At 38.7% G+C, this 11,388-nt stretch overlaps 2 protein-coding genes across 2 annotated transcripts; both read right to left on the minus strand.

Moving 5' to 3' along the window:
• Nucleotides 1-2,409: 2,409 nt before the first annotated feature.
• Nucleotides 2,410-4,394, minus strand: med28 (mediator complex subunit 28). The gene is made up of 4 exons (XM_014974396.2): nucleotides 3,763-4,394; nucleotides 3,149-3,215; nucleotides 2,957-3,069; nucleotides 2,410-2,856 (listed from the first exon to the last, which is right to left on the minus strand). The coding sequence occupies exons 1-4, from the start codon at nucleotides 3,919-3,921 to the stop codon at nucleotides 2,653-2,655; spliced, it is 543 nt and encodes a 180-aa protein (XP_014829882.1). The 5' UTR covers nucleotides 3,922-4,394; the 3' UTR covers nucleotides 2,410-2,652.
• A 139-nt stretch (nucleotides 4,395-4,533) lies between these two features.
• lap3 (leucine aminopeptidase 3) lies at nucleotides 4,534-10,575 on the minus strand. Its single transcript, XM_014974394.2, has 13 exons — nucleotides 10,362-10,575; nucleotides 10,157-10,272; nucleotides 8,962-9,016; nucleotides 8,778-8,883; nucleotides 8,530-8,689; nucleotides 7,752-7,916; nucleotides 6,727-6,885; nucleotides 6,482-6,606; nucleotides 6,302-6,390; nucleotides 6,037-6,139; nucleotides 5,830-5,909; nucleotides 5,645-5,757; nucleotides 4,534-5,349 (listed from the first exon to the last, which is right to left on the minus strand). Exons 1-13 carry the CDS (start codon nucleotides 10,452-10,454, stop codon nucleotides 5,163-5,165), a joined length of 1,551 nt encoding a protein of 516 aa, XP_014829880.2. The 5' UTR covers nucleotides 10,455-10,575; the 3' UTR covers nucleotides 4,534-5,162.
• Nucleotides 10,576-11,388: the final 813 nt, after the last annotated feature.

Raw genomic sequence — 11,388 nt, forward strand, 5'->3', positions numbered from 1 at the left:
GCTAAGCTAATTAGTGGAAGTGGAAGTGTTTGATTTACGCTAATATTTGCTACAGGAAGTCATAACCTTATTTTGCTCATTACAGTCTTCATAAATGTTAATAATTACCTATTTAATTCAATCTCCAGAAGTACAACTTTAATTAGCTACAATTACATGCAACTATCAAGCAGCATTACCAGTTCTAATTTGAGATATTTTAAATAAAATTTAAATGAATAAATTATAAATTTTAAATATTAATTCTTAAAATTGATGTTTTCCCCATTTGAACTGAAATTTGAGTCAAAGTGTAATTAATTTTCTGCAATAAAAATGTTGCATAAGTTTTCCAAACCGATTTTATGATATGCATGTCTTTTTTTTTTTTTTTCCCCCCATCTCCTAAACTTGATCTGCTAATCAGGAATCGTAGGGTTGTGACGTAATGCCTTCAATAGAATAAACTACTACATACTTAACAAACCATTTCTGTGTACTTTAGGTTGTACCAGTAAAATTGGCGGACAAAAAAAAAAAAAAAACAGACAACTCCTGACTGTAAAGTAGGAAATTCCATATCAGTCTTGGGTCTGCTGAGGAGCAGAGCCCCTGGTTTTTGGTGAGAGCTCTTTCCCCAGAACCCATCTGTGAGGAACAAGCAGGAGCTGTGAAGCCGAGCAGAACAAGTCTGTTCTGGTGTGAACACACTGAATAGATTACAGTGAGAGCACTGCTTTCCTTTCTTTGAAATTATGTAATGCAAAAACATGGAATAAAAATGGTTTCAAATGAATGGCAAATGACTGACATTAAGCTACAGATCTAAATATAGTTAGTAGGATGTTTTCTTTGCTGATACATCAAGAGTTATTTATTGCATCACACAATAAGACTGTTTTGATCCTGGGAGGCATCCAGTGGCAGTTCTAGCATTTTTAGCAGATTAGCATTTTGTTTATGTCAGAAGATGACAGAAAATGCCCTTTTGTTGTTTTACGACCACTAAGATTTTTTTTAATTTTGTTTTTATTGATTGTTTCAAGTGTAATTTTTAAAATGGAACATTATTAACATTTACAGGCAAAATACATGAGATCTTAGCCAAGTGGCTAATTTTCTTCCCTAGTCACAATGGACAGGTTGATATAATGTTCAATAAGAAGAAAAAGCAAACTCAGGCTACTGCACAAAAACACTTCTTAAAGGAGAAGAGAGAGAAATGAAACAGTTGTTGGCGATTTTCACTTTAAGTTATGTTCTGATCAGATATCTATGTAATCTCAAGGAATGGATATCCTTAATTCAGGGCTTTATTGATCCATTTTAATTTTGGGATAATTATACAACTGCAACAATTTAAAAAAAATGTTTCTAAAGCATTAACCCCCCCTGGATGTTTTATATTTTTATTACTTGTACAAATCAATTATCAGAAACTTTTTTTTTGTTTTTTTGCAAAAAACTCCCTTTAAGGTCATAGTACAAACTGGTTTCTGCAAAATGACAATGAATGTAACAGAAAATAAGTGATTGCATAAATATTCACCACTCCAGACATTTGATGTTAGCTTGCTTTATCCCTGCCCCTCAAAGCCAACCAGCTTAAACAATTGAGCTCCGTTGTTTCTGATCAGAGGTCAGATATTAACTTCTTCCGCAGGACTTTGTTGATGACCAAAAAAAAAATAGAAAGAAATATCTTAGTCTTTCAGCAATTTGTGGGATTTCCCCAAATCTAAGTATAGGTATAAATAGACTTGTTCACCAACTTACTGTTTTTTATGTTAGACTCTAATAATTCAAATGAAAAAAGTCCATTAAAGAGACAGCGTTATGTAAAGAAAAATGTTTTGAGCTTTACATCATGTTAGTATTATCTCATCAAAAACATACATAGAGTGTTTTGATCCTTTCATCTCCCATGGCAACCATTCAGCTGTACAAAATGCTTGGAGGGACCAAGCTTTCGCCTCTAAGAGCAGCCTTCTCCCTTACTCTGCTCCTTCAGACTAGCCAGCAGCAATTAGCAAACACCTGGTGGAACTGCACATCAGCTGGACTCATGTGAGCTGCTTCTCAGTGAAATGTTGGTAAAAAAAAAAAAAAGTTGTTAAAGGGTTAATAGAGGAGCCATGTTGTGATGACATCCTGAAGGCAGTTTCAGAAAGAGCAGGAGTTTTTAAAGAGACAATCTCAAGGTGTTAAATTATAAAGTCAAATTTATTTTAAGTCATATTTGATTCAAAATGTTTGTAACAGCTGAAGGTAACAGTTACTTGATTGTGCTATAAAAAGGCACTATGTGCCTACATAATGCTGCCTCTTTAATATCACATTCATGCGCATGTTGAGTGTTGGTACTGATAATTTTACCAAATTACAGACTCATGAAAATCCTTAGTCATGATCTGAAGTCAGGTGAGAAAATAGTATCAGATTCGTTTATTTTATTTTTACATAAGAAAAATATCAAAAATATTTACATCAAAAACTAGAAATAAAAAGAAAACGTAAAAGTAAAAATATACATTGGTCCAACGTCTATACAGTCTACAAACCGAAACGCATGTTTCCATCCTGATGCAGCTTCTCCTCCAGCATGGCGGCTCTCCTCCTGCTCACAGCAGGGCTGCATGGCGGTTTCTACAGATCACAAGGCGCTTTGGTGTCTTAGCTGGGTTTTAGAGGAGCTGGGGGCAGACTAGCCGAGGCCTGTTCCAGGAAGGCCAGCGGTCCCGGAGGAGGAAGGTCTGTGGGTTTACGATGCTGACCGCTAACGTCCTCCAGCACCTGCTGCCAGTGGTGCAGCTTGGCCAGATGCTTCTGAACCAGCAGTTCTTTCCTCTGCAGCTCATTACGCAGGTCCGACACGTCCTGGAGAGAGAGAAGAACAGGACTTGAGAGGAGAGAAGCCACAGTATACTACGGCAAGAAACTACCAACCCATAAATATCAGTTTGGTCCAAATGTTTACCTCTTTCAACACCTGCTCTGGTTTCTGCACAGAAAGCTGAAGCCTCTTCTGTAGGAAGAAGCACTCCGTCTGCCGAGCCACATCCAGGAACTTTTGGATGCACTGGTCCACGCCTTCAACATAAACATGAACGCTTTGAAACACACACTACCACAAGCAAACCATTCCAATATAACAATGCAGCAGACTGACCGGTTCGAATCTCCTCCTGATCCGTACCGTTCACATAGTCCTGACTAACTAATGATGAAAAACAAGCCTGGAAGATAAACAGAGCAGCGTTCAGGGAGAAACTATCAGAGACTTAAAGTGGGGGGGGGGGAATCAATATTCAGAATTAACTGCTTTTCTAGTCATGCTTGTGAAACTGTCATCACCTACATTTCTGGTGTGTTTTTTTGTTTTTGAAATTGTACGACTGTGTATTAGTGCCATCGTAGAAGAAAGAAATTAGTAAATTGCAGCCAAAAAACGGAAAACTTTTAAAGCATTTTTTTTCTAGAAATTTCTGAGTTTCAAGTCTTTGACTCAAAGATTTGAAAACTGGTTTTTGTTTTTAGTTTGATCTAAAAAAAAAATTTGTTTTCATTTTTGCGGAACATTACCCTTTCTTTCACTCTGCAATGGTCCCATTACGCTGTCGTAAAATTGTGATTATGGTTCGGTGAAACGGAGAGTTGAGGCTCCAGTTTGTAACTGGTCAACTCATAGAAAATGCTACATTTTAACTACAGTTAGCTCATAAGTATGTTAGCCACAACAGCTAATACTAACAACAGAGCTAATGAAGCCCTTTTCCTTCCTACCTCGAAGGAAGCCTCCAGTTCGTCCACCAGGGTGTTGTTCCCCTGAACCCGGGGAGCGGTACCGGGAAAGCTCGGTTGAGCCGGTCCAGGAGGCCCCCCAACGGGATGAGCACCGGGCGGCTGCTGGCCTGGAAACATACCGTTCATGGACGAAGCCATTTTCCACTGTTGGCCATCCGGGTTATGCGCATGCGCACAGCATTGAGGCAGCAATAAAGGGCACCCCGCAAAGAAAACTAAATAACTAATGAACGAATTTAATAATTTATGAATATAAATGAGGTGAAAAGATGCACAAAGGGCAATACTCTACACTAAATAATAAGTGGAAGAAATAAAACGAGATCCAATCTCAAAATAGAAATAATCTCAAAGAATTGATTAGCTGGCTGAAAAAAATATAAAGAAACAGCCGACTGGGTGTCATACTGATACCCAACAGATTAAAAAAAATAGTCATGGGGAAATAACTCCACAGACATCCATCCATCAACGTAAAAAAGCAAAGCATACAGTATATTTTAGTGAAATCAGCTATTTTGTAGTGAAAATATTTATTTTCACTAAATATTCTCAATTTAACTGATGGATTTGGTTTTAAATAAGGTGGTAGATAAGGCAATATTTAACAGTTTTAAATGTTTAATTTTCACATTCCTTCTGCCTGGGTGGAACACACACTCTGTAAAAAAGCAACTGATGATTTTAATCAGTAATTATAGCTCATTTTAAGAACATGTCAATTACAAAAAAATGTGCTGGAGACAATGATTTCTGTAACAAAATATATTTGTTTTTTTTACAATGCTGTGAAACTGATCTGTCCCTCACAGATTTGATTTGCGTTTTTTTAACCCCCATTTCAGATTAAATTAATGTTAATATGAGAAAGATAACCCCACAAAACAACATACAAAAATGCAATTTTTGAATTTCGACTTACATTATATAGAAGAAAAGCTTCCCAAACCGACCTGGCCCTATGTTGATAAGTATTTGACTCTACTTGAGGTTGATCACGGTCTGTTTGAGCAGCCATACAGAGGGTGATTGATGGCACTATGACCCACCTCCTGGCTCTGATTGGTCATTTCTAGTTAGCACTGGGAGAAGGCAGAGGAGCTGGATTTTGTTCTCAGATTATCCATCTCATACGACAGTGACAAAAAATATATAAAAGTTACATATTTCAGCTTTAAGTGTGAGAAAATAAAAACAGGAGAAATCTGAAAGAGGGAAAATATCCTTTCACAGCACAGTGTAATACTAATACATAATATAAATCTGTATTAGCTCATCTATGTTACCTATGTAACATCTGTTATACTCATATCTATGTTGTTAGTTGTGTGATCTCTGACTCAGGAGAGTCCTGCTCTTTGTCAGATCTGATCCTCCTCTCAGCCGCTGTGGGCCAGACCGGCAGCAAACTCCAGCAGCGTGCGCGTCGGCCTCCCGGACATGCCCTTCCTGAGGTAGGGAACTTCATCTTTGTTGCTCATCACTCCAGCAATGTCCAGGTGAGCCCAGTGAGGAGCCGTGACGAACTCCCTGAGGAAGGCGGCGGCTGTGCACGCACCACCAGAACTGCATAGGATAAACAGAGAGCTGGGTCAGGAGGCCGCCAGGCCACTTTCACCCATATGTCTGTTAATGACTTTGTTTTTATTAACCAGATAATAAAAAGGAAGGAAGACTGCAAGCAAAAAGAAATCACAAAAGGAAAGATGAAAGGAAAGAAGGAAGAATGAGTGAGAAGGAGTAAAACAAAAAAGAAAAAAAAAAAGAGTCAAGCAAAAAAGTAAGAAATGAAGAGAAGGGATTCAATGTAAAGCCGGTCGGGTAAAACAGGATCTGAGTGTAGCAGCGGTCTGCTACGTACCGGCTGTATTTGCCGATGTTGTTGAGGTCGGCCAGCTGGCTGTCAGTGACCTGGTTGGTGTAATGTTGGAACAGAGGCATCCTCCAAACTCTGTCACCTGTCACAACACTTGCCTACACACACACAGAGCATGAGCCAACAGAGAAGCTGGTACAGTAGTGAGTGTTGCTGTGCTTCCTGTCTACCTGCTGCAGCTGCTCCCACAGCCAGTCTGAGTTGGTAAACACTCCTGTTGCCGCCGAGCCCAGAGCTACATCCATGGCACCTGCAACAATAGGTCCGACACCGTCTACCATCATTTCTCTACAGCGCTTCCATTCAGTTAATACCATAATAATAACACATTTAACTTTAACAGAGCAGTAGTGGTAAATCCTGCAACCTGATCTCACCTGTTAGTGTAGCAACGTTAACGATAGCTCTGGGGTTAAAGGTGTGTCCATAACAGAGAGCGTCAGCCAGGATCAGTCTGCCCTCTGCGTCTGTGTTATCCACCTTCATGAAACAATAAACCTCATTAGTAAAAACACACACACACACACACACACACACACACACACACACACACACACACACACACACACACACACACACACACACACACACACACACACACAGTCAGGGAGCTGTTTGGACCAATCACACGTCTTCATTTACCTGGATTGTCTTCCCGTTCTTGGCCGTGACAACATCGCCTGGTTTGGTGGCCTTCCCGCTGGGCATGTTCTCACACAGCGGAGCCAGACCTGCTCCGAGCACAAACATGAAGGCTGTTGGTCTGGGCACAATAAAAATGGAGGCACTGGCAGAAAGGAAGAAGAAGAAGAAGCAGCCCACCAACGATGTTCACCGGGAGCTTCAGAGCCGCTGCGGCAACAATGGAGGCGCAAACTGTGGCGGCTCCGCCCATATCGGCTCGCATTGCGTCCATGGATTGAGACGGCTTTAGAGAGATGCCACCGCTGAAAACACACACACCACACACACAGGGATCAGAGGGGGGCATAGCTCACACACAGTCTACCAACAATGAGACGACATGATCATAATCAATATGAGTCGTGGGTGTGTTTGTGATGAACCTGTCGAACGTGATGCCTTTCCCCACAAGCAGCAGCGGAGGCTGCTGGCTGTTTGCTGAGCCGCTGTAGTGCAGCTCCAGGAAGACAGGGGGCTCCTCTGAGCCCCGCGCCACGCTGAGAAACGCTCCCATCTGCTGCTCCTCCATCCAGGCCTTTGATCTGCAGGTAAAATACACAAACATCAATAAGTAATAATAATAAATCTGGTTATGTACTAAGTAAGAACTACTTTTCTGTCTCTGCAATCATCAATAATCATAATCTCACAAGAGAAACGCTGGAAATATTTTACCACTAACATCAGCATATTCTCAGTCATACAGCAGCAAACAGTTGGTAACAAATAAACACAATAAATAAGAAGTTACAAAGTAAAAAACAAAGTTCATAAATAAGTAAAGTAACCAAGTCAATACCTGTAAGTAAGCAAATCATATTAATATGTCAATCATTAAAGTTAAGATAGTTGAGTAAATCAATAACTTCAAATTCAGTTACATAAGCAAGGAAAGAAAAAACAGTTTGGCAAATCTAATTTATAAGTGGGAAAACCAGAAAAAATACAAGTAATTTCATAAATAAGACAATAAATGAAGAATGAGGGTATCTAATGAGTAAGCAAGAAAATAAAGTACATAAATAAGCAAATGTGCAAATAGTGTAGCATTTCTCTCTCTCTCTCTCTCTCTCTCTATATTTTTTTTTTTTTTTTTTTTTACAAAAATAGAGTTTATGCAATATTATATCATTATCAATATATGAATTGGAAATGGTCTCAAAAAACATTATCATCCATCGCAATAATTTCTGGGACAATTTATTGTCCAGCAAAATTTGTTACATTGACAGGCTTTCAGAAAACAACAAACTTGGCTCATGGTCACATGGGTTACAGAACTCCAAAGGAGCCTTATAGTCAATAAAACAAGTCAGAAATCTACTAAAAACAGACACAAAGTTTATTGTCGTTTTGGTTTGATACATGCAGTTTACCGGAAGTGAAGGAGAATGGAAACCCAACAAACCGTTTTTTGACGGTGACTCGTTCAGCGTGCGGAGCCAGTTTCTCTTCGATGGTGTTGGCAAAAGCAGTCGGAGTGATCCGATTGGCCGGAGCTTCCATGAGAAAACGCGCCAGGTTTTGACCTTCTGCATAAACTACGCCTTTCTTCCAACCGTCCACATCAGCGCTGGTGAGACACAGAGAGGGACGGTCAGTGGGGCCAGAAAACCTGCAGACTGAGAAATACTCAAAATACAGAAGAGTAAAAATCTAAAATGTTCAGCTGAATGTAAAAAAAAAGAGAGAGAGAGAAAGAGAGAGAGAGAGAGAAAATAATTAAATACAGACTCTCTACAAAGATTTAAAAAAAAAAAGGACAAAGCAAAAGATAGCTTGTGGAAGTCAAGTTGTAATAATGGGTGGTTAAAAAAAAGATTAAAAATGTTTTTTGTTGTTTTTTTAACTTTATTAAACTAAAATGTGCAAAACAAACAGGTATTGCATTAATAAACAGCACATCAATTCAATATGTAAGAAGAGTTCACTTTGAAACAAACACAGGACAAATTCAAGCAAGATAAATAGAGAAATAAGGAAAGAAAATACAATAATACAAAACAGATTAATCAAGGAAAAAAGAAAAGATGAAAAAACATTTTTTTTAAATTACTCAAAAAAGAAAAAATATATATTTTTTATTAAAAAAATGTAGTCAGAGGTTTTTAGAAAATACTTTTCGTACTTAAAAAGAAACATATTGACTTTAATGTTAATCAAAAGATTTTAAAAGCTCAGGTTACCTTCCATGTAGCTGTGAGGTCACTCTGGTCTTCTTCTTAGACTTCAGTTCATCGTAGGAAAACAATCCCAGAATGGCGCCTTCTGCTGCCGACTTGGCATCACCGCAGTCGTCCACCTCAACGTGACTCACCTTCAGTTCCTGGAGAGTCCGACAGCCAGCTGAACAAAAAGAATATGTACATATACAAACATCAATAAAACCATTTCTGAAACCGTATGTGAGATCAGACGCCGGAGCGGATCGTACCAGACACGGCCTGCCTGATGTTCTCCTTCTTGCTGTTCCACTTCTCAGCCCCACACACTCCTTCACTCTCTTTGCCCAACCCGACTACTGCGACACAGGGGAAGTCCTGAAGGAGATCAGAGCACGTTTTACTCCATCACCATTAGAAGACGGGGAGTGAAATGTTAAAGCAGCGTCTTGTTACCTGGTGAATCCCATAGAACAGTCTGTTTTTGCCTTTCTTCAGACCAGGTCCGGCACTGGGGGCAAAAACAAAATGTTTAAAAACACTCAACTGCTGTCCATAAATAGTTTATTCATTTTGCAGTCATCTCATTTCCTGAATGAGTAAGATAAACAAAGAAGAAAAAAAAAACTACAGTAAAAATAACAAGCAGACCCATTGACTAGAGGTGCACCGATCTCATATTAATATCTGTATTGGTCTCAATATTGAAAACATTTTTTCACTGTTTTGCTGTATTGGATCAGTATCGACCGATACTAAGCCTCAGATGTCTGTATCGTATCTGAAGTGAAAATAGTAATCGGTGGATTATTACTAGACATGACAAAATAAGTAATAACTCAATTAATCACATGATAATTTAACAGGAGCTTCATAATTTCCATTTGCATGAATTATTGTTTTCCTCTCTCTGGATGTCTTCAGTCTGGTGCTTTGGCCTCAACCAGCCCCTTTTATGGAGGATAATTTTGCTTACAGAGTCTTCATAATTTATTTTTATTTGTTGTTTTCTATATTTGGATATTTAAAATGTCTTCCAGTTCCAGTGTGAAATTGTCATTAGAATTTAAAGTTTATTGCTCTTTGAGAATGTGTTCTTGCATCATTATGCTACAACAATTATGTTACTTAAAAATGGTCTCAAAGCAACAATATAAAATGTTTATCGGAGTAACTTTAGGGACAATTTATCATCCAGCAAAATTTGTTTTGGTGACCCAGTCCACCAGCATCCATGAAAAGTCAAAAACTGGCAATACAAAAACAGGCAATAATTCCAAGGTAAATGTGACCATAGACTTTCTGGTGTGTTTAGGTATTGCAGTAAAATATGAGCCAGTTACTAGTGACAGGAGTTTTCTCCACTGTTATCCAGCTGGCTGAAAGATGTTTGACGCACGTTCTCCAATGTTTACAAGGAAGACACATTTGACTGTGTGAAGACAGCAGTCTTCCTCATGATGTGTAAACCAACACCAGGTCATAATAAAACACTAAAGCTCTAGAGATATCCCACTGTGATTTTAATAAATCCAGACACGATTTTTACTTTTTAAAATTTAATCACCAGTTAGCTTTCAACGATACTCTATTTTACTTTGATGCGCATGTAAACTGTTGATCACATCAGCTGACAGAAGAAGCAACTCACATTTTCAGCAGCTCTGAGAGCTTTCCAGACAGAGACTGGTCAAACCTGGCTGCTGCCTCCGTCAGGTGAACACCTTCCTCCTCTCCGTCCTTCTCAAAGACTCCCAGGACCAGGCCCTGCAAACACACACACACACACTCACTGACAGGTCCACACTCTGCTGCTGAGACTCTCAGGATCACTGAACACCTGGTAAACTACTCACCTTTCTCTCCTGCAGGTGAGTGTGTGAAGCAGAGAACGGCCTGCAGAGATATTTCCTCACGGCCGTCTGCGCAGCTTTCCTCACAACAAGCATTGTCACCTCCTCAACATGTAATAATCTGCGTTAATATCCTAGTTTTACCTCACTGGAAGGTCAGGCGCTTCTCATGCGGTAAAGGAAGGCAGACGACCCCGACAGAGTCGCGTTAAAGTGGCGTCACCGACGAGATAGGACGACGGGGGTTTTGTCGCCACCTAGCGGCAAAATGTCACTGTCTGTCCTGTGGAGTACAAAGTGTGTTTTAAATGCAATTCTGTCATGTAAATTTACAATAGAATGCATTAAACTTTATGATTCTAATTTGACCAAATATGGAAAATGTTATAGGCCTTTCTGTCACGATACCAAATTTTGATGATAAACCAGTAATTATTGCAATAAACGATATATTGCTGTTTTAAGATAATTTTCAAATGATATGTTAATAACAGCATGGTATTGCAGTTTGATCTGTGAAAGAATTAAAATTTATTGGTCTTGACACTGGAACTGGAAGATATGTTAAATATCCTAAATAAAACACAACAAAAAACAATAAATAAAACATAAATATAAGACACACACACAACTGAAACCATAATTGAAATAGATCCATAAACAAATTTTTCTTTAAAAATGTGTTAATCATCACAATTGAAGTTACTGAAGTCATTTTAACTTATCATGCGGCAGGTTTATTAATCTATGGATACTGTAACATGGGCATTCAGTGAATCATATATGCAATTACATGCAATCTTATATTTAAAAAAATGTTTTTTGCTTGATTGTTTTGTTTACATACGTTTCAGATTTATTGTTTGCATTGGGTGGTTTCCTGAATGAAAAGAAAACTTCCTGCTCAAACTTATGCCATCTTAATCAGTCTTTCAGAAATGCAGAACTTTACCATAAAATTCTTAAAGTTCTTGACTTGCATAAAGATTCATAAATATCTACTATTAGAAACCAAAGATACATTTCCCCC

The sequence above is a fragment of the Poecilia mexicana genome, unplaced genomic scaffold (assembly GCF_051168715.1).
Source record: "Poecilia mexicana isolate PSO_F unplaced genomic scaffold, ASM5116871v1 scaffold_2, whole genome shotgun sequence".
Taxonomy (NCBI): domain Eukaryota; kingdom Metazoa; phylum Chordata; class Actinopteri; order Cyprinodontiformes; family Poeciliidae; genus Poecilia; species Poecilia mexicana.

What these genes read in the sequence shown, in the direction of transcription:
- med28 (XM_014974396.2), bottom strand. Translation starts at nt 3,921, where the DNA reads ATGGCTTCGTCCATGAACGGTATGTTTCCAGGCCAGCAGCCGCCCGGT. An exon ending in TCAGGAGGAGATTCGAACCG is followed by an intron (nt 3,070 to 3,148) that starts GTCAGTCTGCTG and finishes TTTATGTTGAAG; the next exon opens with GCGTGGACCAGTGCATCCAA. An exon ending in CAGAGCAGGTGTTGAAAGAG is followed by an intron (nt 2,857 to 2,956) that starts GTAAACATTTGG and finishes CTCTCTCTCCAG; the next exon opens with GACGTGTCGGACCTGCGTAA.
- lap3 (XM_014974394.2), bottom strand. Translation starts at nt 10,454, where the DNA reads ATGCTTGTTGTGAGGAAAGCTGCGCAGACGGCCGTGAGGAAATATCTC. An exon ending in ACCTCACAGCTACATGGAAG is followed by an intron (nt 7,917 to 8,529) that starts GTAACCTGAGCT and finishes GTGTCTCACCAG; the next exon opens with CGCTGATGTGGACGGTTGGA. An exon ending in CGAGTCACCGTCAAAAAACG is followed by an intron (nt 6,886 to 7,751) that starts GTTTGTTGGGTT and finishes TTTTACCTGCAG; the next exon opens with ATCAAAGGCCTGGATGGAGG.